The sequence below is a fragment of the Hyperolius riggenbachi genome, chromosome 1 (assembly GCF_040937935.1).
Source record: "Hyperolius riggenbachi isolate aHypRig1 chromosome 1, aHypRig1.pri, whole genome shotgun sequence".
Lineage (NCBI taxonomy): Eukaryota > Metazoa > Chordata > Amphibia > Anura > Hyperoliidae > Hyperolius > Hyperolius riggenbachi.
This window is the reverse complement of record NC_090646.1, coordinates 347,895,945-347,920,302: the sequence shown is the minus strand read 5'-3', so window position 1 is coordinate 347,920,302 and position 24,358 is coordinate 347,895,945. Positions and strand designations below refer to the sequence as shown.

Genomic DNA, 24,358 nt, shown 5'->3' with positions numbered 1-24,358 from the left:
ATTGCTTGGAGGGCAGGGTAAGTGGAGGAAACAATGCTCTCAGGTGAACACTACGCGCAGATCGCTGGACGAGCGGCCTAGACAGGTCCGGGGCTTCTGTAGACACGCTGAGTTCTCGGCCGAGGCAGTCGTTACCGACCTCTTCGGATGAGATTCATCTAGCGTGTTTATGGGGCTTAACTGTAGCCCTTCCAAACATCTCAAGATCACTAATAGTACATTATCACAGTGTCAAGGAAGGAAGACAAATGTGTTATAACCAACACTGTCACTTTAAAACATTAACACTGTTTCACATTTAAAAGTGCATAGGCATCTCAAAAGCAAGAACAAACCCTGAAGTCTGGATACTAAATTAAAAACTGCTTTCTAGACTCTCTTTTGACGCTGCCTGCGGGCTGGAGCAGAACAGAGCTCAATAATGCGGGGAGATGCTTCTACATGCTTAGCAGCTGGTGAAATCCGGTAAGGGTCATACCCCTCAAAGAGGGACTTGCGAATTCTCGCTTTTGCAAGCTGGCACACTCTGTCCGAGGCTTGACTGTGGAGCGCAGATGCAGAAACCGCGCGTTGGACAGGGAGATCATGCTGGAAGTGGGGGTGCTCAGTCTTTGAAACTGAAAATAGATTGAAACAAATATATTTATTTTTCTATTCTAAGTATATAATAAAACATAAAATTATACTGAAAATGCCTTTCTTGTATCCCTGTAAAACATATTTCTTAGAACTGAAGCTTTAAGAAGAATTAAAGTGGATCCAAGATAAACTTTTACCCATTGCATAGTTGGGTTCATTTCATATTTTTATATGTCCTTTCATATGTTTATAGGGCATTCCTCAAGCCAAATACTTTTTTTTTTGTTTTAACACTCTAATTCCCTATAAACTAAACAAGCCTCGCCCACAGCTCCTTTTGTGCCTGGGCACTCTTAGAGCCATGTAGCAAGGGCTTATGGGAGCTCAGTCTGGGCAGGAGGAGGGTGAGATGTTACTAGCCAGAGACTTCAGAGGCAGAGGGGAGGAGGGGGGAGGAGAAGGCAGTGGACTTTTCACAGGCTGAGGGCTGGAGATGCTATCAGCTTGCCTGTGTAATGTGACAAGCAGAACATGGCTGCTGTCATTGTATCACAGGAAGAAATAATCATATACTGTTGAAGCTGTTTGCAGCTAGATTTGCTGTGCAAACTATCTACATTTTAGATAAGATATATAGACAAGTTACTTGTTAGTTTTTCATCTTGAATCCACTTTAAGCTGAGATCTCAGAAGGAATAGTACACTTTGCAATTCTCTTTTCTGTATATAGTCTTTCCATGATAGAAATTTGGATGTGAGCTTTCCACTCTCAAAACACTACAAAAATATCTGAGCAGTTTACATAGCAATACTGAGATGGTGGAATTATCATCCCAAAATAAACAATGCATTTACTATGTTTTTTGGGTGAAACTTGAGTGATATACCTTATACCTTTGCAAATGTTAGTTGACTTATTTTAAATTCAGAAGATAAGTAGTATGGATAATTAATTAATTAATAGATAATTAAAAGTTTCATATTTTTATTTTCAGTTATATAGCTTTTTTTTTTTTTTTTTATAACATTGCATCATTCTCTAATATTTGCAATTACAAACTACACTCTGTATTATAAACTATGAAACTGAGCAAAGCTCTGAAGGTAAAACTGTCATGCTCTGCCTCCACACTGCAAATTTTCCAGCACTTTGTGCATTAAGGCCATTAAAGGAATACTATCGATACCCAAGTGTTCTAAAATGACAGTGTACAAATAATGTCTAAGTAGCTGTGTAAACAATTTCCTACTTTTCATGTTAAATATCAGAGGCAAAAGCTGTAATTTATTGAGGGTTGGATTTAGCTATATTGGGACAAATCAATTGCAGAAGGGGTGTCTGCTTCAATGCACAGCCAGAGTTGCAAATCAGACTACAGAAAGCAAATATCAAACATATCAAACTCTGAAAGCAAGAACAATATGAAAAAGCTGACAATTAGTTACATTTCCTCTGCTCTCTTCAGACCCTTCAGTCAGAAACAGAGCTCCCAACAGCTGCAGCTCCTGTGTCCTGTCTCTCTCTGTCACACACAGAGCTACACATAGAGTTAACTGATCAAGTGTGAGGGGAATTTCCCCTCTCCTCATGGCTCAGTCAGCCGTCAGTTTTGGCGTCAGTAAAGTTTGAATGTATTTTGCTAACAGTAAACAAAGAAGTTGCTACTAAAATGTATACACCAGTACTTAGCAGCACTTCCCAAACAATTCCTGTGTCAATTGAAAAAAATATGTGAATCGATAGTATTCCTTTAAGTTTTAAGATGTGAGAGATCATGAAGGAACACACAGCAGAAAGGCAGTCTGGGCAGAAGGTAAGCAAGGCTTGGAGCTGATAGACTTGTGTATTACTCCACTCTGTAATGTAGCAAAAGACAAAAAACCCAATAAACAATTTTACAGAAGTCAAAACATCACTCCTTGATTAAATAAAAGCTCATATAGTGATTTTGCTGTCAAAGAAGTTACATTATGAAATGTGGAGTTTCTCCTGGGTGTAGAGAAAACAAGCTTTGCATCTCTCAACTCTCAACTGTGTACTTGGGATTTTCACTCCATTTCTGAAAAACTGGAACTACATACAGTATTCAGTACATACAGTGGGTTGCAAAAGTATTCGGCCCCCTTGAAGTTTTCCACATTTTGTCACATTACTGCCACAAACATGCATCAATTTTATTGGAATTCCATGTGAAAGACCAATACAAAGTGGTGTACAAAGGAGAAGTGGAACGAAAACCGTACGTGATTCCAAACATTTTTTACAAATCAATAACTGCAAAGTGGGGTGTGCGTAATTATTCAGCCCCCTGAGTCAATACTTTGTAGAACCACCTTTTGCTGCAATTACAGCTGCCAGTCTTTTAGGGTATGTCTCTACCAGCTTTGCACATCTAGAGACTGAAATCCTTGCCCATTCTTCTTTGAGCTCCAGCTCAGTCAGATTAGATGGACAGCGTTTGTGAACAGCAGTTTTCAGATCTTGCCTCAGATTCTCGATTGGATTTAGATCTGGACTTTGACTGGGCCATTCTAACACATAGATATGTTTTGTTTTAAACCATTCCATTGTTGCCCTGGCTTTATGTTTAGGGTCATTGTCCTGCTGGAAGGTGAACCTCCGCCCCAGTCTCAAGTCTTTTGCAGTCTCCAAGAGGTTTTTTTCCAAGTTTGCCCTGTATTTGGCTCCATCCATCTTACCATCAACTCTGACCAGCTTCCCTGTCCCTGCTGAAAAGATGCACCCCCCGAGCATGATGCTGCCACCACCATATTTGACAGTGGGGATGGTGTGTTCAGAGTGATGTGCAGTGTTAGTTTTCCGCCACACATAGCATTTTGGCCAAAAAGTTCCATTTTGGTCTCATCTGACCAGAGCACCTTCTTCCACATGGTTGCTGTGTCCCCCACTGTGGCAAACTGCAAACGGGACTTCTTATGCTTTCTGTTAACAATGCCTTTCTTCTTGCCACTCTTCCATAAAGGCCAACTTTGTACAGTGCATGACTAATAGTTGTCCTATGGACAGAGTCTCCCACCTGAGCTGTAGATCTCTGCAGCTCGTCCAGAGTCACCACGGGCATCTTGACTGCATTTCTGATCAGCGCTCTCCTTGTTCGGCCTGTGAGTTTAGGTGGATGGCCTTGTCTTGGTAGGTTTACAGTGGTGCCATACTCCTTCCATTTCTGAATGATCGCTTGAACAGTGCTCCATGGGATGTTCAAGGCTTTGGAAATCTTTTTGTAGCCTAAGCCTGCTTTAAATTTCTCAATAACTTGATCCCTGACCTGTCTTGTGTGTTCTTTGTGTTGTTGCTCCCAATATTCTCTTAGACAACCTCTGAGGCCCTCACAGAGCAGCTGTATTTGTACTGACATTAGATTACACATAGGTGCACTCTATTTAGTCATTAGCACTCATCAGGCAATGTCTATAGGCAACTGACTGCACTCAGATCAAAGGGGGCCGAATAATTATGCACACGCCACTTTGCAGTTATTTATTTGTAAAAAATGTTTGGAATCATGTATGATTTTCGTTCCACTTCTCACGTGTACACCACTTTGTGTTGGTCTTTCATGTGGAATTCCAATAAAATTGATTCATGTTTGTGGCAGTAACATGACAAAATGTGGAAAACTTCAAAGGGGCTGAATACTTTTGCAACCCACTGTATTAATGAAAAAGAAATCCCTCGAAGCCGAGTCCATATTTTAAAAGCCACATAAAGCACACAGAGCTGTGGCGTCTATGGGAGGAACGGCCCGTAAGTCCTCTTGATCATATGCCTCTTGAGATGCTTATTCTTTATGGTGGTTTGAGATGTTTCCTATCTTACTTAAAGGGCAACTGAAGCTAGAGGGATATGGAGGCTGCCATATTTATTTCCTTTTTAACAATACCAGTTGCCTGGCAGCCCTGCTGATCCTCTGCCTCTAATACTTTTAGCCATAGACCCTGAACAAGTATGCAGCAGATCAGGTGTTTCTGACATTATTGTCAGATTTGACAAGATTAGCTGCATGCTTGTTTCTGGTGTGATTCAGACACTTCAGCAGTTAAATAGATCAACAGGGCTGCCAGGCAATGTGTATTGTTTAAAAGAAAATAAATATGGCAGCCTTCATATTCTTCTCACTTCAGGTCCCCTTTTATTCCCATGGGATTTTCTTTGCTTTTTTTTTTCTTTCTTTCTTTGCTTTATGCACAACATGTTTTTTTTTCTTCAAATTGTATTTGATGACCTTGTTTGACTGACCCTTTGGTTATTTTAATTTCTTTATAATTATTATTATTATTATTTTAGGTTTTCTTTTCTGCACTCACTGATCTTTTGATAAGTTGTATATTGCTCTTAGTATACAGTTGTACTCAGGCCCAGATTTTCCTCATAGAAACCTATAGGCACAAATGTCGCGGCACCCTAGACTTCTTCCTCCATGAATCTACAAACACCCACCGAACTGCACTGCAAGTGTGCTGGCTATCCCAGCTGTCACTTCTCCCTTACTTCCCTTGCCCTTCACAGGTAGCTACAGTATTAAGTAGCTAGATGTGCCCCAAAATATTAGGTAGCTAGAGGTGCCCCCAAATAAAGGGAGATCTGGTCAATGGAATTTCAGGACCTAGATGAGCAACCTCTCATTTACACTCTGTTTGGGACTCTGCATAGGTAAGGCAGGAGGGAGGCAGGAAGGGTAGTGAGCTGCCTTTCCATCATCAGGTGCCTGTAGGCACGTGCCTACAGTGCATTATGGTAAATCCGGCCCTGGTTGTACTCTAATGAGACTGTTGGAGTATTTTTTCCCTCCACAGTGAAATGATTCACTCTACAGGCAAAAAATGCAATAATTTTAACTTAATTGGGTAGTACTGGTTACCTGCTAAAGCCTCTATTCTAGCTGTGCAAGCAACCATGTTCTTGCTTGTGGGACTTTCTTCTTCCTCTTCCATGCTGTTTGGGGTGCTGGGTACAGACCTATCCATGCAGTTCTTCGGCATGGCCAGCTCAGCAACACGTGCACTAGCGAAAGCTTTTTTAGCTCCTTCAGTTACCTGCAATGCATAAGGAATCACAGATGCAAGAAGCATTCCTCACTTAACAATATAAGGAGCCAGCAGTTCACACACTTACAACACTGTAGGCAGATCGGTCCTCCACCCAGTATTGACTAACAGGTTTTGCCTGTGCCAGTTCCTCCACTCGTGGGGAAGGAACCACCACCAGTGCGCTGGATTTCACTGGCCAAATTGGAGATGGTCTATAAAGTACAGAGAGAAAACAATATAAGCAGTGTATAAAGCTTGTCACAGAAAAGTTCATTAAACAAAGTCTACTTCCAAGAAGGCATTTTTCAGCCAACATTCTCATCTATTCCTAGGTCACATACCGTCCAACCTTTTGTGATAATATAGAGGGACACCATTAAGACACGCCCCCGTCACACTTCTAATCACACCACTACCACACCCTTATGCTGGGGATACACGGTACGTTTCTGTACCGTGTATTGACCAGCTGATCCGGCCAGCTGATAATATTCAGCTGGCCCGATCATGCCGCTCGACCCGCGCCCGCTCGATTCCCGCCGGCGGACAATGGCAGGGAATCGAGCGGTGATAGGGAAGTGCCGGCGGGGTATGCGCGGACGAGCGAAGATGCGCCGGCATCGAGCCGCTGGCTCGATTGGGCTCATAAAACGAGCCATCTATGCCCACCTTAGTCACACACACAACCAAATAATTCATAAGCTAAAGACATTGCTTTATAATACAAACCACACTGGGCCTTTCTAATATCATTAGTTTCCCTTTATATTAACATTTGAAAATAATAAATACATACATTTTATGGACAGGTATAAATATTTCAATAAAGTTATTTTTTTGCAAAAATGTGTATCATGCAAAAATTCTATTACAGTAATGTCCCTGTTATCTGGCACAGATGAAGATGCCGGATGTGTTCTTGCTGTTGCTTGAGAAGTAAAGCAACCGCCCCATAGATTAAATGCAGAGCACAGCGCAGTGGAAATGACTTACGAATCGGCGCCGGGCTTCTTCACTTCTGCAGCTCCTAGCTGCTCTACTGTGTCCCTTCTGCATGGCTTAGAAACATCACATGACCCGGTGCACGTCAGGTGACACACCGGGAGCCATACAAGGACACAGCAAAGCAGCTTGGAACTGCAGGAGTAAAGAGGACCAGCGCCTGGAGGATTTGTAAGTCATTTCCCCTGTGCTCTGTAAACTTAGGAAGGAACACCTCAATTTTCCCTGTCCAGGCATACCTGTTGGTTGAGACTGCTGGATGCGTGCGTTCCAGTTAAGCAGGACTTTACTATAGATTTTTTGGCAAAAATTTGAGTCCATCAAAAATTTTAGCTTATCCCTAGCATATTAGACCATAGTGAGCATTGATAAAAAAGGGTTAAGTAGCAGTTGCACAATTATAGCCATGTGCAGCAGGAAAAGACACAAAGGCCTGGGCCTAGGGCGGCTTATGCACAAGAGGGTTGCAGGACATGGAACTGGTCTTGATGCATATAAATTGAAAAAAGATGTGTCAGATAAAGTACAAGATCCAGGCACTGTCCAATCGATCATTTTTATAAGTCCAATGTAGAGAGGGGTAACAAAGTGCATCTGTGCCTGACAAGGACAACCAATTGGGGTTGGGTGCAAGGGAGGACAAAGAAAGACAGCCCAGATAAGCACATTACCAATCGTCTTCCGGATGCAAAATGCCCATAGTGCCGCTCTGTCTTCTCCTTGCACCCACTACAAATCGGTTGTCCTTGGATGCACTATGTTACACTTATGTACAATGAACTAATAAAGATGGCCGAATGGACAGTGCCTGGATCTTGTACTTTATTTGACACACGTTTGATACCTGACTTCTTTCTGAGAGCACAACCCTATGAAGCTGTTGAGTTGCATCCAACAGGTGAGACGCCAACTGTGGTACTGCAGGGTCACGTCCTCAGAACCGAGTGCCAAGTGTACCGGTTTTTGATGCAAATTGAAAGGGGAAGCTGCAAATGGGAAATCACACATGGAAAATTGGAGCTTCCGCCCAAAGGAACTGTACATGAAAGTTGTGGGTTGCTATACATGGATGTTACACATAGAAATGGGGGCTATAGATGGAATGGAAGTTGCTGCTGATGTACATGGAAGGGGGGGGGGGCACAAAAAAGGTGACCTAGGAGTGGAAAGCATAAATCTATGCTTGCCTGCAATGAGAATATTGTGTAATAAATCCTGGAGTGCCTGGATCTGTTATATATGTTACTGCCAGAACCCGAAGTGTGGCCACTTCTAGTTCTGGCCGGCCACTTCGGGTTCTGGCCGGCCAATGCGCGAAGTGGCCGCAGCGCAGCGGCCAATGTTAGAAATGGAATGTTTCCTTTTAATATGAATGTAGTTTTCCTGGCCGTCTCTGGCCAAATGTAGCAAAAAAACAGTTCGTTCATTGAATGAAATGAAGCCGCCCGGCTTCTGCTCCGCCTCCTCTCCTCCGCCCCTGCCTCTCTCTCTCTTCTCCCCGACACTGGCAGCGGGGGACATGCGTGTCCCCTCCAGAGTCGTTCGTAGCAGCAGGCAATCCTGTCGTTCGTCCCTGCAGAGCGGGGGCTGGCAGAAGCAATGTCTGCAGCCTCCCCGCTCTGCTTTCCTGGCGCCACGAACGACTCTCGGGGACACGCGTGTCCCCGCCGGCTGCCCGAAGAAGATAGAGAGAGAGAGAGAGGCAGGGGCGGAGGAGAGGAGGCGGAGCAGAAGCCGGGCGGCTTCATTTCATTCAATGAACGAACTGGTTTTTTTTGCTACATACGGCCAGGAAAACTACATTCATATTAAAAGGAAACATTCCATTTCTAACATTGGCCGCTGCGCTGCGGCCACTTCGCGCATTGGCCGGCCAGAACCCGAAGTGGCCGGCCAGAACTAGAAGTGGCCACACTTCGGGTTCTGGCCGTAACATATACAGCACTGCTGGTGCTGTATGTATGGTAATTATAACCTGTATAACCACTATTTCCATAACCTTTCTTGAATTCCCACTATTATCTGATTTCACACAGGCAAGGGTTGCAAACATTGCTGGATTACACAGGCCATCTCCTCTTCTGTCCAACCTGCACAATTCTGGACCATTATTATAGTATACTGAGAAAGCCAGCTGAACAACGTGTGCATGTGAGCATCATTGGTACTTTTATTGAGCTAAATTATGTTTAGCATTCCTTTTATGTCATTCTAGTTACCTGTCTTGAATGAACATGTTGTTCACTTGTTTGGGCTTTGCCAGCTCCTCCTGTCTTTCACTCAGACCTGTTGAATTCAATTCAAAAAGGAAATTGTCATGTTGTTTTTTATTGGAATTACATATTTATATCTGGGAAAGCTTCCGCTTCTATCAACACATCTGTTGCATTTTGGCTGCTAACCAAAACTTCAAATATATTTAAATTTAGGCAAAAAAAGAAAGGATATGCACGTTTAGCATAATTGGGCTTTGACTGACAAGATGATCTATCAGGCATCATTTAGAGGAAACAGGCCTGCCTGAAGCTACTGAATTTCCATTCACTGATTATAGCCTAGAAGTGCAGTATATCATGTATCACGTGAGTGCAGATACTCTGTGTGACCACTGGGATGTAGGCTCATTGCAGTCTGCAGAATCTATCCAAGTAGTCTTCACAAGCACTTGCCTTATGGAATTCTGCTAGAATGACACTCCTTTGTGGTGACCTTTGAGATTTGTCCTACTATTTGACATAGGAACTAAGCACAAAAGTGTTAAACAAGCCTTACACTATTCAATGGTTTAGACCAGTGATAGCTAACCTTGGCACTCCAGCTGTGACAAAACTACAAATCCCATCATGCCTCTGCCTCCCCGACTTATGCGTAGAGCTGTCAGAGTATTGCAATGCCTCATGGGACTTGTAGTTCCACTACAGCTGGAGTGCCAAGGTTAGCCATCACTGGTTTAGACATTCAGTTTGTTAAAAACAAGGTAACAAAGAGGCTCATTCAGTTTGATTTTTGATCGATATATGGATTAAAACTGATCCAGTGGTAAATCAGTTAACTTTTGAACAGCTATCTTGATAATTCTGTTTAAAATTGAGCTGTGCAAGGCAGTAAAATGACTGATACTCCCTGATCAATGTCTGATTTAGGAAATATCGATTGTTTACCCAGACAGATTATAATTGAAAAGTGCATGGATGGCTGTACAATTCACATGACATGGGAGCTGATATTTCAAGACTAAAGCAAACTAAATTGGAGAAGATTGGGTCAGTGTCCTACAGCAGCTAATTAGAATTTGTTTTTTCTTCATATCAATATTAAAGGTTAAAAAATAGACAAAATTCACAACAGAGCTGGCAAAAGGGCAGATGGGTGCCAGAGAGGGCAGAGGATGTAAATACAGTACACTGCAATATACTGTAAAAAAAAGCCATGAAAGAGGTAATCCATGCCCACTAATTTACCACCTTTGATCACAAGTCAACCAACAGTGATGACAATGTGAGGGAGTAAAACAGAATTTTGCCTTCTTAAAACAGAAGGTATTTGTGATTATTCCACTTGGAGTGAGCTCTGAGGCATCCCACAATGCATCACTGCTGAATATGCAAATCATCTCTTTGTTGTTCCTTTAAGCTAGCCCATACCTCCAGAACCACTGGAATGCAATGGTGTGCATACAGACTGTTTTGGATTGGTTGATTCTCATCAGTGCATGGCAGCGATTAATGTGGCTCTATGGGGTAGGACTTGAAACACCCAGATTGCCCAGCAAGCTCATGGTGAATCAGAATTCCTAGGAGTGTGTAAGCGTCTGAAAGAGACCAAAAGGCCTTTGTTCACACTATGGGCTTGATTCACTAAACCGTGGTAACTTATATCATGGCCGCACTAGCAATTGCGCAAATTTCCGCACTCAATTGCGAATTTCCATGCGCAATCGCGTATTATTCGTGATTGCACGTGAAAATACGTGATTGCGCATGAATACGCTAGCGCAGCCTGAGGTTTGTTATTCTGACTTCTGACATATGAAGACACAACAACTTAAAGTGCTGTTTTGTTAGTTTAGAGCTGTTTTGTTAGTTTTTATGCAATTTCCTGTAACAAGCCTTGCAGTAAGCAGACTTAATAAATGAGATGACAAGTCTTTGACTTACCACTAGAAAAAGACATATTTGGCTTGTCCTGCCAGTATACCGATGGTCTGAAAATAAAAGAGAACAAATGAATTCTTATGTATATTAGTGAAATGATTATATTGCCCTTGTGATAATAAATAAAATGTGGCTGAGTGGTGTAAGTGATATGTTTCTACACCAGCAGATTTTTTTAAAGGGAACCTGAGGCTGGATTCACAGTGGTCAGTTGCATAACGCACACAGTATAACGAGTGTGAACTGCAATGGAGACCGGACATAGACTTTAATACAAATACAAAGCATGCAAGCAGTGAGTTAGAATAACGCAATCAGTTACAACGCAGTACTGTGAACAGGCCCATAGAACTGTATGGGGAGTGAGTTGACATGCAGAATTATTCGAATCAGTTAACTTTAGCAACCAGCTGTGAGAAAAACGCGGAAGAGCCGCCGCCATGAGCCAGCGGCAGGCGGCTCTTTCCGCGCACGGACGCGCCACACACGGAGAGGCAGCCGCCTCCCCTCAGCATGAGGCGGCTGTCCCTGTGCAGGCGTCTGCAGAGCACGGAGAAACCGCCGCGTTGGACGCGGCGGTTAGTGCGCATACCCCCGCTGCGGAGACACCGCAGAGCGGGGCTGCTGTGGCTGGGACTCGTAGTCCCTCAGGTTTCAAAGTGACGCGCGCGCGCGCACTCAGGCGGGATTTATGACACTCAGAAAGGAGTCAGCTGACCAGGCTGGTCAGCTGACTCTAGCTCCACTTCCCATTGGTCCAGCACTTAGGGAGGTGCTGGGGGGACACCTATGTATATATACTGCTACCTGGTCATTTCTCTGGTGTCTGGCGTTGCGATCACATACGTGGGAGCACCCAGATCCGTAGTCAGATCCGCAAGTGTGCCAGGACCAGCTGGAGCTGTAATCCTACACTTAGCTAGATTCTGTTGATAGCTAAAGTACTAGTTTGATTGTGATTATCTGTTATGACCTATTGCCTGCCTGACCATTCTCCTGAACTCTGACCTTGTACTCCGATATTTCTGATACTCTGTTGCCGAACCCCGGCTCGTTTCTAGACTCTGTTTCCGTCTCCTGATTTTGTACCTCGATATATCTGATACCCCGTTGCTGAACCCTGCCTGTACTTTGACTCCGCCTTTGCCTCCTGATCTTGTACCTTATCTGCCCGTGTGTGTACGACCTGGCTTGTCCGACCTCGAGAACCGACCTTGCTGTTAGAGGTGGTTCCTCGCACTGTTAGTGACCCTTCCTCCTGAGGGTTACTTTCAGACTACTCTTCCTACTGTCAGCCTGACTCCTCCCATCTTGGAGAGTTCAGGCCTGCGGAAGGAATCCGTGCAGTACTCCTGACTGCGCTGAGGCTTGTCCTCAAAGTGTTACTGTTACACCAAACACTACACTCTACTCAGGTGAACAGAGGTTAGCTAGTATATCGGATTATCGGTGATACTGCAGATCACTTATAATCTGGTATACATCTGTATTCCCTGTGATACTGCAGATCACCGGTAATCAGATCCTCTCTGTGCTTCACCGATCGTTACAGAACGCCAGACCAAAAAACAGATGGAATCACGCACTGATCCGCTGACTGTGCTTGCCACTTCGGTGGATAACATCCATCAAGCACTGGGCCAGCACAAAGCCTTAATTGATGCCTTATCAGGCTCTGTGAAAACCCTCCAGACGTCAGTTGATTCAGTGCGATCCCCTCTTAGTGATGACATACATATGCCTGTACCTGATACATTTTCCGGCCACAAGTCTGACTTCCGGAATTTCAGGAGTAGAGTGTTATCGTATTTCGAGTTGAGACCCCGATCCTCGGAGACTGAGACCCAACGGGTCATCTTTATTAAAACTTTGCTGACTGGTGACTCCCAGTCCTGGGCATATAACCTACCCCCTACTGATACAGCTCTGACCTCGGTAGAGGAATTCTTTAAGGCCATGGCCGTAATTTACGACGACCCTGACCTTGCTGCGTCCTCTGAGCAGAAGCTCAAACTTTTGCGGCAAGGCAGAGGTTCGGTCGAGGATTATGCGGCAGAGTTCCGTAGGTGGTCAGTCACCGCTAGATTTGACAACTTTGCCCTGATGGATTACTTCTTGTCTGGGTTGTCGGAGGAGGTCTCTGACCTAATGTTAACCGTACCCGAGCCCAAGACAGTTGATGAGGCCATATCATCGGCCATTCGAGTTGATCGCAGGTTACGCCATCAGAGGCAGGCTAGGGGCAGTCACAGTGTCAGGGTGACATCGTACACGGCACCACCCGCTACACCCCTAGTAACACCTTCTCCGCCTGTCTCACCCTCCTCGGCCGTGCCTCCGCCCAAACCAATGCAGATTGGTCGATCAAAACTGACCCAGGTGGAGCGAAGGCGGAGAATGACGGAACAGCTGTGCCTGTATTGTGCAGCAGCAGGGCATAGAGTGCGAAACTGCCCTAACAGGTCGGGAAACGAGTTTGCCTAGGAGTAGTGGGGGGTGACACCCTGGGCACACAAATTTCACCCCTTAAAGAGAAAAAATTGCTTCTCCCTTGTACTGTTACATGGGAGGATAAATCTGTATCCACTGAAGCTTTTATTGACTCTGGCTCAGCGGCTAATTTTATGAACTTCGAATTTGCTCAGGAGTTGGGTCTTCCACTCACTCCCGTGAGACCCCACATTCAGGTTACGGCAGTGGACGATTCCCCTCTGCAACGGAATCGTGCCCTGTCACAGACTCCGATGGTGAAACTCACCATAGGGGTATTGCATGGGGAACAGTTACAATTTTTTGTGTTACACATGTCAACCTCCACTATTATCTTAGGCATGCCGTGGCTGCAAATCCATTCACCGCACATAGACTGGGCCACGGGTCAGTTAACCTCCTGGTCTCCTCATTGTTTTCAACAGTGTTTGGGGAAGTTAACATTGGGGCAAACCAGAGTTCAGGTGGGAGGTGTACCAGACCAGTATGCGGAATATTCTGATGTTTTCTGCCCCAAAGCAGCCGATAAATAGCCTCCACATCGCCCTTTCGACTGTCCCATTGATCTCCGTTCTGGTTGTGTACCCCCCCGGGGTCATTTGTACAATTTGTCGGGGCCCGAAAAATTGGCTATGCAGGAGTACATCAGGGAGAATCTGGCCAAAGGTTTTATTCGCCCGTCCCGGTCGCCTGCTGGGGCAGGCTTCTTTTTTGTAAAAAAGAAAGACGGAGGCCTGCGGCCTTGCATCGATTACCGCGGTCTTAACAAAATTACAGTAAAGAATCGCTATCCGCTACCCCTGATAGACGATTTGTTCACACAGATCACTGGCGCCCAGATCTTTTCTAAGCTGGATTTGCAGGGTGCGTACAACCTGGAACGCATAAGAAAGGGCGATGAGTGGAAAACGGCCTTTAATACACCGGACGGGCATTATGAGTACCTGGTGATGCCCTTCGGGTTATGTAATGCCCCGGCCGTTTTCCAGGAACTCATCAACGAGGTCTTCAGAGAGGTGTTGGGGAAATTTGTTCTAGTCTATCTAGACGATATTCTTATCTTCTCCAACAATCTCTCTGAACATAGGACCCATGTGAGGTTCGTTTTGAACAGGCTAAGGCAGAACCTATTGTACGCAAAACTAGAAAAGTGTATCTTCGAGGTAACATCTGTAGCTTTCCTGGGGTACATAATTTCCACCACAGGCCTGTCTATGGATCCTGCCAAGGTCTCCGCTGTTCTAGAATGGCCTCAGCCGGTAGGCTTGCAATCGCTTCAGCGGTTTCTTGGCTTCGCCAACTATTATAGGAGGTTCATAAAGGGGTACTCTACGGTCATTTCTCCACTTACCAGTCTCACCAAGAAAGGGGCAGATACCACTCACTGGTCTCCTGAGGCGTTACAGGCTTTTGCCACCCTGAAGGGCCTATTTTGTTCTGCACCCATCCTCAGACATGTGGATACGTCTTTTCCGTTTATTGTTGAGGTGGATGCCTCGGAGGTCGGAGTGGGGGCTGTGCTGTCTCAGCGATCTGGCTTGCAGGGTAGAATGCACCCGTGTGCTTACTTCTCCCGTAGGTTCTCCCCTGCGGAAAGGAACTACGATATTGGCAACAGAGAGCTCTTAGCCATTAAGTTAGCTTTCGAGGAATGGCGACATTGGTTAGAGGGAGCGGAGCATACGGTCACGGTCTACACTGACCACAAAAATCTAGAGTACATCGAGGGGGCTAAGAGGTTGAGCCCTCGCCAGGCTCGTTGGTCATTATTTTTCTCTCGGTTCTCTTTCATTATTACGTACACCCCGGGTAGCAAAAATGTCAAGGCGGATGCTTTATCCAGGTGCTTTGAGTCAGAGACAGCACAGCCCTCCATTTCAGAGACTATTATTCCCCAGAGGTTGGTACTGGCCGCAACAGAGACTTGGGAGGATTGGAAGGGGACTCTAATTCCCTTTCAACAAGACATCCCAGAAGGAAAACCCGCAGGGGTGCTGTTCATTCCGCTACCGTTCCGTCTCCAGGTTCTAGAGATGTTCCATGCGCATAAAAATGCTGGGCATCCTGGGGCATCTAGAACACAGGATCTGGTAGCCAGATGGGCCTGGTGGCCGTCCTTGGCAGCTGATTGCAAGGAATACGTGAGGGAATGTGCGATTTGTGCCAAGAGTAAACCCTCCCGGCTAGCACCTGTGGGTACCTTGCAGCCTTTACCCACCCCGAGTGAGCCATGGACTCATTTGTCCATGGATTTTGTAGGTGAACTTCCCAAGTCAGAAGGTATGTCGGTCATTTGGGTGGTAGTCGACCGCTTCAGTAAAATGGCCCATTTCGTGCCCTTGAAAGGACTCCCCTCGGCCCAGGAATTGGCTGACCTGTTTATTACACATGTGTTCCGGCTGCACGGCATTCCGGAAAACATAGTGTCGGATCGGGGAGTCCAGTTCGTTTCTAAATTCTGGAGGGCATTCTGCCAACAAATGGGCATGAAGCTGTCATTTTCATCGGGCTACCACCCACAGACCAATGGGCAAACGGAGAGAATCAACCAGTCATTGGAGCAATTTTTGAGGTGCTATGTTGCGGAGACACAGAGCGACTGGGTCAAATTTCTGCCTTTCGCGGAGTTCGCACAAAACAATTTGAAAAGCTCTTCCACCGGATTCTCTCCGTTCCAGGTTGTGTCTGGAAGATTGCCCAAGTTCTCACCGTTGCCAGTGGCCTCCACCCCGTTTCCAGCTCTGGAGGCCTGGCAGAGGTCTTTTAAAGACATTTGGCGCACGGTGAGAGATAGTTTACGAAAGGCGTTTTTTAGTCAAAAGGGTCAAGCTGACAAAAGACGTTCAGTAGAGTGGAGCTTCCAGCCAGGAGACTTAGTTTGGGTGTCCACACGTCATTTGGCCCTGAAACAGCCCTCAGATAAATTGGGCCCCAGGTTTGTCGGTCCATTTCCGGTAGCAAAAAAGATTAATAATGTTACGTATACCGTTGACCTTCCCACCAGCATGCGGGGGGGGGTAAGGTCCTTCCACATGTCCCTTCTTAAACCAGCAGTCCAGGTGGGTCCCACTCCTCCTCCTCCCGTGTTGGTAGATGCCCTACCCGAATATGAAGTGGAAAAGATATTAGATTCACGCATGGTACGAAACTCGGTACAATATCTCGTACATTGGAAAGGGTATGGCATTGAGGAGAGGCAATGGGTACCTGGGAACCGTATGCATGCGGATGAGTTAGTGAGGGAGTTTCATGCTTTACATCCAGCAAAACCTGGAAGGAGCTGTCCGGAGTCCACTCCTCGGGGGGGTACTGTGAGAAAACGTGGAAAAGCCGCCGCCATGAGCCAGCGGCAGGCGGCTCTTTCCGCGCACGGACGCGCCACACACGGAGAGGCAGCCGCCTCCCCTCAGCATGAGGCGGCTGTCCCCGTGCAGGCGTCTGCAGAGCACGGAGAAACCGCCGCGTTGGACGCGGCGGTTAGTGCGCATACCCCCGCTGCGGAGACACCGCAGAGCGGGGCTGCTGTGGCTGGGACTCGTAGTCCCTCAGGTTTCAGAGTGACGCGCGCGCGCACACTCAGGCAGGATTTATGACACTCAGAAAGGAGTCAGCTGACCAGGCTGGTCAGCTGACTCTAGCTCCACTTCCCATTGGTCCAGCACTTAGGGAGGTGCTGGGGGGACACCTGTGTATATATACTGCTACCTGGTCATTTCTCTGGTGTCTGGCGTTGCGATCACATACGTGGGAGCACCCAGATCCGTAGTCAGATCCGCAAGTGTGCCGGGACCAGCTGGAGCTGTAATCCTACACGTAGCTAGATTCTGTTGATAGCTAAAGTACTAGTTTGATTGTGATTATCTGTTATGACCTATTGCCTGCCTGACCATTCTCCTGAACTCTGACCTTGTACTCCGATATTTCTGATACTCTGTTGCCGAACCCCGGCTCGTTTCTAGACTCTGTTTCCGTCTCCTGATTTTGTACCTCGATATATCTGATACCCCGTTGCTGAACCCTGCCTGTACTTTGACTCCGCCTTTGCCTCCTGATCTTGTACCTTATCTGCCCGTGTGTGTACGACCTGGCTTGTCCGACTTCGAGAACCGACCTTGCTGTTAGAGGCGGTTCCTCGCACTGTTAGTGACCCTTCCTCCTGAGGGTTACTTTCAGACTACTCTTCCTACTGTCAGCCTGACTCCTCCCGTCTTGGAGAGTTCAGGCCTGCGGAAGGAATCCGTGCAGTACTCCTGACTGCGCTGAGGCTTGTCCTCAAAGTGTTACTGTTACACCAAACACTACACTCTACTCAGGTGAACAGAGGTTAGCTAGTATATCGGATTATCGGTGATACTGCAGATCACTTATAATCTGGTATACATCTGTATTCCCTGTGATACTGCAGATCACCGGTAATCAGATCCTCTCTGTGCTTCACCGATCGTTACACCAGCGCCAAAGTTGGGCGCCTTCTTTGCAGCCCCAAACTGTCAGAGCCCCAAATTAACATTACGTCTCGCGTAATGTTAATTTGGGACTCTGACAGTTGAACTTTGGGACGTTATAATATCTAAATGAATATTAATACTTGTGCACAAAAGCAAATATGATAATTGTATGGGTTATAAAAAGTAGGAAAACACATTTTTGTTGAAAATGTTGTCAGAGTTTTAAACCGCTTTAAGAATTATAATGTGTGCAATTTTAAATGTTTTTCATAAGGATAGAAACAATAAATGTTAAAGTTGCTAATTCTGGTCTGAAAAGAAATAGGATTGAGTAAGAACTTAAAGAGACATTTAAGCCAGAAATAAAAAAAATCAGTTTTACTTGCCCGGGGCTTCTACCAGCCCCCTCCAGCCGTCCCGTGCCCTTGCAGTCACTCACGGAGCCTCCAGTCCTCCGCCGCTAGCAAGTTTTGTTTTTTCACGGACAGGGAGTCGCCGGGCTTTCTGCGCCTGCACAGCCCTGGCCATGCGTATCCTTCTTCATGTTCCCGTCCTCAATAGTGTCCTGCACAGGCGCAAGACACTATTGTGAAAGGGAACACGAAGAAAAATATGCGTGGCCAGGCCTGTCAAAACGAAACTAGCTGGCGGTGGGGGACCAGAGGCTTCATGAGTAACTGCTAGGGCAGTTAATGGCTGGAGGGGGCTGGTAGAAGCCCCCGGAAAGTAAAACTGTTTTTTTTTTAGTTCCTGGCTTAAGTGTCCCTTTAAGAGAGAAAAAATGAGTCTTCAAGAGACTTATTTCAAAATATATAACTTTTCTAAATTTTACTTCACTAAACACTGGAAGTGGATAGTGAACTCCAGTGACAAAGTGATTCTTGTAAATAAGAGACTAAATTTTGAATTACTAGACTGTTAAAAAAAATAATAAAGCAAGGTTATTAATCTTAATTGGTAGACTAAACGGAGTCAGAATTACATTCACCGATGTCTACACCCTAAATAAGGGCCAAGCACAATAAAAAAACAAACAAACACCAAAAGGAAAATAATTATAGGAGACAACATAAATTGTGCATTGGATAAATAACTCTAGATAACTCCCAATCCAGGGCAAATCTATTAGATAACGCCTTAAATGTATAAATACTACACTAAAAGCAGTAAGATTAAAGGGAATGTCCAGACATATTAAAAAATTACATTTACTTACCTGGGGCTTCCTCCAGCCCCTCGCAACCAACTTGTCCCTTGCAGCAGCTCCGCTTCCAGTTGCTGGCCCGGGGTCCCCGCTGGTGCCAGAGGCCGACCTCGCAAGGTCGTCCTCTACTGCGCCTGCGCGAGCGCCACTGTCAATCACTCGTACTTGGTGTGGAGTGTACTGCTACTACTACTGTGTACTTCTTAATTATAGATAATTTTGAACCAAGGGACTAAAGACTATACTTTCTTTTCAGAGCAACACAAAACCTATTCTAGTGTTGACCTTTTTACAATTCCCCGGAATCAAATTTTAAACATATTAGAGGCAAAAATGTTTAACTTTACATATTCATACCATGCCCCAATTATTATATCAGTGCAATTAGGGGATTATACTGGAAAAATTAAACATTGGAAATTAGATTCAAAGTTATTCAAGGATGAAACAGGCGAGATGTCAGCAATAGAATTATAGATTTTTTTTTTGTGCTTAACAGAAATCAGGCTCCTTATGATAATGTATTGTGGGATTGTTTTAAACGTGTCATCATGGTCATTTTAATTAGCCATAAGATCATAGTTACATAGTCTGATTGAAAAAAGACATCCGTCAATCAAGTCCAACCAGAAAAAAAAATTAAAAACACCATTCTGAACTTGCACATATCCCAGTTGATCCAGGGGAAGGTGAAAAACCAATTTTCTGTAAGATTTTCTGTAAGATTTTCTGTAGTTAGATTATTTTCTGTAAAGTACTGGTAGAGACTGGTCATTATCTCTGGTGCATAGTCTTCTGGTTATCTCCTGCTGAGTAGAACAATGCCTAATTGCTTGGCAGATAGATGGTTAGATAGATAATTTCCAACATGTTGAGAATTATCTATCTGTCAGGTAAATCTAACAGAAAAGCTTATGCCTAGTACACACCATACAATTTTATGAAAGATTTTCTGTAAGGTTTACCTGCCAGATACATAATTTCCAACATTGGAAATGATCTATCTAACCATCTATCTGCCAAGCAATTAACCACTTTACCCCCGCGCGTACGTATTTCTCCGCCCCTTTTTCCATCCTTTAAAAACCAGGGACGGAGAAACACGTACTTTCCGCGTTCCCGACGCTGCCCGCGCTCCCGCTCCCGCTCGTAAACACGCCGCCCGCCGCTAGTAAACACGCCGCCACCCGCTCGCCCAGAGATCAATGAACGGGAAAATCCATTCCCGTTCGTTGATCTAAGCCCCGCAATGATCAGCTGCTCTCCTATGGGCAGCGCGATCATTGTGAGAAAAAAACTCACGTGTCCAGCCTCCTTATACTTCCTCCAAGCTTCCGGAAGGAAGCTTGGAGGTCGCATGAAAACAAAAAGTTACTGTGGCCATCTTGTGGCCAAATAGTAAACTACACCCTACACATTTTTCACATACAAATAAATGACTTTTACACATAAAATTAACTCATTACCTCCCACACTCCCCATTTTTTTTTTTGTAATTAAAAAAAAATTAAAAAATTTACAATTAAAAAAAATACATAAATAGTTACCTTAGGGACTGAACTTTTTAAATATTTATGTCAAGAGGGTATAACACTGTTACTTTATAAACTATGGGCTTGTAATTAGGGATGGACGCAAAACTGAAAAAAATGCACCTTTATTTCCAAATAAAATATTGGCGCCAAACATTGTGATAGGGACATAATTTAAATGGTTTTATAACCGGGACAAAAGGGCAAATACGTTTCATGGGTTTTAATTACAGTAGCATGCATTATTTAAAAACTATAATGGCCGAAAACTGAAAAATAATTATTTTTTTCCCCACATTTTTCCTATTTTCCCATTAAAACACATTTAGAAAAAAATAATTCTTGGCATAATGTCCCACCTAAAGAAAGCCTAATTGGTGGCGGAAAAAACAAGATATAGTTCATTTCATTGCGATAAGTAATGATAAAGTTATAGATGAATGAATGGAAGGAGCGCTGAAAGGTGAAAATTTCTCTGGTGCTCAGGGGGTAAAACCCCTCAGTGGTGAAGTGGTTAAGCATTGTTCTACTCAGCAGAAGACAACCAGAAGACAATGCACCAGCGATAATGACCAGTCTCTACCAGTACGTTACAGAAAATAATCTAATTACAGAAAATAATCTAATTACAGAAAATCTTACAGAAAATTGTATGGTGTGTACTAGGCATTACAGAAAATTGTTTGTGTGTACTAGGCATTAAAGGGAAAAAATCCTTCCCGACTCCAGATGGCAGTTAGATAAATCCCTGGATCAACTCTCCTGAGAATTACCTAATAATTATAGCCGTGGATACCCTTCAATGCAAAAAAGCATCCGAGCCCTCTTTAAATGCAGATATAGAGTTTGCTATAACTACCGGGCTAAGTAACTATCAGGCTAAAGAAACAATAAACAAAAATGACAGAAAAACTAATAAATACGTTGGATTTGTTGAAAAAACAGCATAAAAACAACCCATGACAATAAAACTGAAACTGGAAAACACTAGAATGGAACTAATTATAATTTTGGATAAGCATTGTTTTCAACAATACATGTATATAAGAAATAAAAACATTATAGATCTTGGAAAACCCTCACAAACTCGATCAGAAAGGCTAAAGCGGCCTAATTTATAAAGAAAATTAAAAATTATTTAGTGAAGCAATGCTTTAGTAGTCAAGAGATTATGGAGGCTTTCTTCTCCTTTTATAAAAAAAAATCTCTATAATTTACCAGGAAAAAGAAGACAATATCTCAAGGAAAAAAAGACCCTGAACAAGCATATGTAGATCAGGTGTTTAATCTCAAAGATTACCTGCATACTTCTTTCTGGTGACACTACTGCAGCCAAATAGATCAGCCGGACTGGCAGACAACTGGTATTGTTAACCTGCCTGGCGTTCTATTAAGATCGCCAGGCAGGCTGCGGGAGGGTTTTTTTTTAATAAAAAAAAAACTATTTCATGCAGCCAACTGAAAGTTGGCTGCATGAAAGCCCACTAGAGGGCGCTCCGGAGGCGATCTTCCGATCGCCTCCGGCGCCCAGAATAAACAAGGAAGGCCGCAATGAGCGGCCTTCCTTGTTTTGCTTATATCGTCGCCATAGCGACGAGCGGAGTGACGTCATCGACGTCAGCCGACGTCGTGACGTCAGCCGCCTCCGATCCAGCCCTTAGCGCTGGCCGGAACTTTTTGTTCCGGCTGCGCAGGGCTCAGGCGGCTAGGGGGGCCCTCTTTCGCCGCTGCTCGCGGCGAATCGCCGCAGAGCGGCGGCGATCAGGCAGCACACGCGGCTGGCAAAGTGCCGGCTGCGTGTGCTGCTTTTTATTTCAGCCAAATCGGCCCAGCAGGGCCTGAGCGGCAGCCTCCGGCGGTACTGGACGAGCTGTGCTCGTCCAGACCGCCCAGCAGGTTAACCACTTAATGTTTTTGAGACAGTATATCTGTGCCCCGGAGACTTCAATGGGAATAGTTACCATTAACTTGATCTAAGTGCCTGCGATCAATGATAACTGGCATCATTGAGATGCTGGTGGTCATTGAGTAAAGTGAAAGCAACACATACACACATTACTACCGCCGGTTTATACAGTTTACACAGGAGGAATAATCAGGGGGGGGGGGAGGGCAACTAGTGGCCAAATAATAAATTGCACCTTAACACATGTATTCATTACAAATACATAAAATACCAAATATATATATATATATATATATATATATATATATATATATATATATATATATATATATATATATTAAAGTGAATCCCTTACCCCCCTCCCCCTCCCAAAAAATAAAAATAAAGCACTTTTATAAAAAAAAAAAAAATGAAAAAAGTGAGATTTAAAAAAATACATAAATAGTTTACTTAGAGACACAACTTTTTTTTAGATGTATGTCATATTAAAAAATATATATCGTTATAGCCAAATAAAATATTGTCGCCATACATTGTACCAGGGAAATATTTTAAACGTTGCAATAACCAGGACAAATTGGCAAATACAATATGTGGGTTTTATCCACAGTAACATGTTTCATTTTAAAACTACATTGGCCAAAAACTAAGAAATAATGATTTTTTTTATTTTTATTCCCATTAACCACTTGAGGACCACAGTCTTTTCGCCCCTTAAGGACCAGAGTCTTTTTTTCCATTCAGACCACTGCAGCTTTCACGGTTTATTGCTCGGTCATACAACCTACCACCTAAATGAATTTTACCTCCTTTTCTTGTCACTAATGCAGCTTTCTTTTGGTGCTATTTGATTGCTGCTGCGAGTTTTAGTTTTTATTATATTCATCAAAAAAGACAGAAATTTTGTCGATAAAATGACTTTTTTAACTTTCTGTGCTGACATTTTTCAAATAAAGTAAAATTTCCTATACATTTGAGCGGGAAAGTTATTCTGCTACATGTCTTTGATTAAAAAAAACCCATTCAGTGTATATTTATTGGATTGGGTAAAGTTATAGCGTTTACAAACTATGGTGCAAAAAGTGAATTTTCCCATTCTAAAGCATCTCTGACTTTTCTGACCACCTGTCAGGTTTCATGAGGTTCTAAAATTCCAGGATAGTATAAATACCCCCCAAATGACCCCATTTTGAAAGAAGATATCCCAAAGTATTCACAAAGAGGCATAGTGAGTTCATAGAAGATTTTATTTTTTGTCACAAGTTAGCAGAAAATGACACTTTGTGACAAAAAAAAAAAAGTTTCCATTTCTTCTAACTTGCGACAAAAAAAAATGAAATCTGCCATGGACTCACTATGCTCCTCTCTGAATACCTTGAAGTGTCTACTTTCCAAAATGGGGTCATTTGTGGGGTGTGTTCACTGTCCTGGCATTTTGGGGGTGCCTAATTGTAAGCACCCCTGTAAAGCCTAAAGATGCTCATTGGACTTTGGGCCCCTTAGCGCAGTTAGGCTGCAAAAAAGTGCCACACGTGGTATTGCCGTACTCAGGAGAAGTAGTATAATGTGTTTTGGGGTGTATTTTTACACATACCCATGCTGGGTGGGAGAAATATCTCCGTAAATGACAATTTTTTGATTATTTTTACACACAATAAGCCCATCGGCTTAAGGCGGTCGGCAAGTGGTTAAAATGCATTTAGAATAAAGTAATTCTTAGTAAAATGTACCACCCAAAGAAAGCCTAATTGGTAGCGAAAAAAACAAGATATAGATCATTTAATTGTGATAAGTAGTGATAAAGTTATTGCCAAATAAATGGGAGGAATGTTGAAAAATGAAAATTGCTCTGGTCCATAAGGGAAAAAAACCCTTAGTGGTGAAGTCTTTAAAAGGAAAAAATATGCCAGCCTTTGTATACTTCGTGCTTAAGGTTCCCTTTAAGTAATGTCATGCTGCAAATGTAGTAAATTGGCTAAATGAGTTCTATTGTG

General features: G+C 43.9%; 1 protein-coding gene across 3 annotated transcripts in view; it reads right to left on the bottom strand.

The window, feature by feature from the left end:
- Nucleotides 1-251: 251 nt before the first annotated feature.
- The window catches only part of SPMAP2 (sperm microtubule associated protein 2), a 58,756-nt gene continuing 34,649 nt past the window's right edge, over nt 252-24,358 (bottom strand). For all 3 annotated transcript variants that reach the window (XM_068234075.1, XM_068234074.1, XM_068234073.1), the window contains exons 3-7: nt 10,788-10,834; nt 8,850-8,916; nt 5,714-5,840; nt 5,460-5,634; nt 252-617 (exon numbers count right to left, since the gene is read on the bottom strand). In XM_068234075.1, coding sequence (XP_068090176.1) covers nt 370-617; nt 5,460-5,634; nt 5,714-5,840; nt 8,850-8,916; nt 10,788-10,834 — 664 coding nt within the window. In that variant the 3' untranslated portion in view covers nt 252-369. The remainder of the gene's footprint in view (nt 618-5,459; nt 5,635-5,713; nt 5,841-8,849; nt 8,917-10,787; nt 10,835-24,358) is intronic.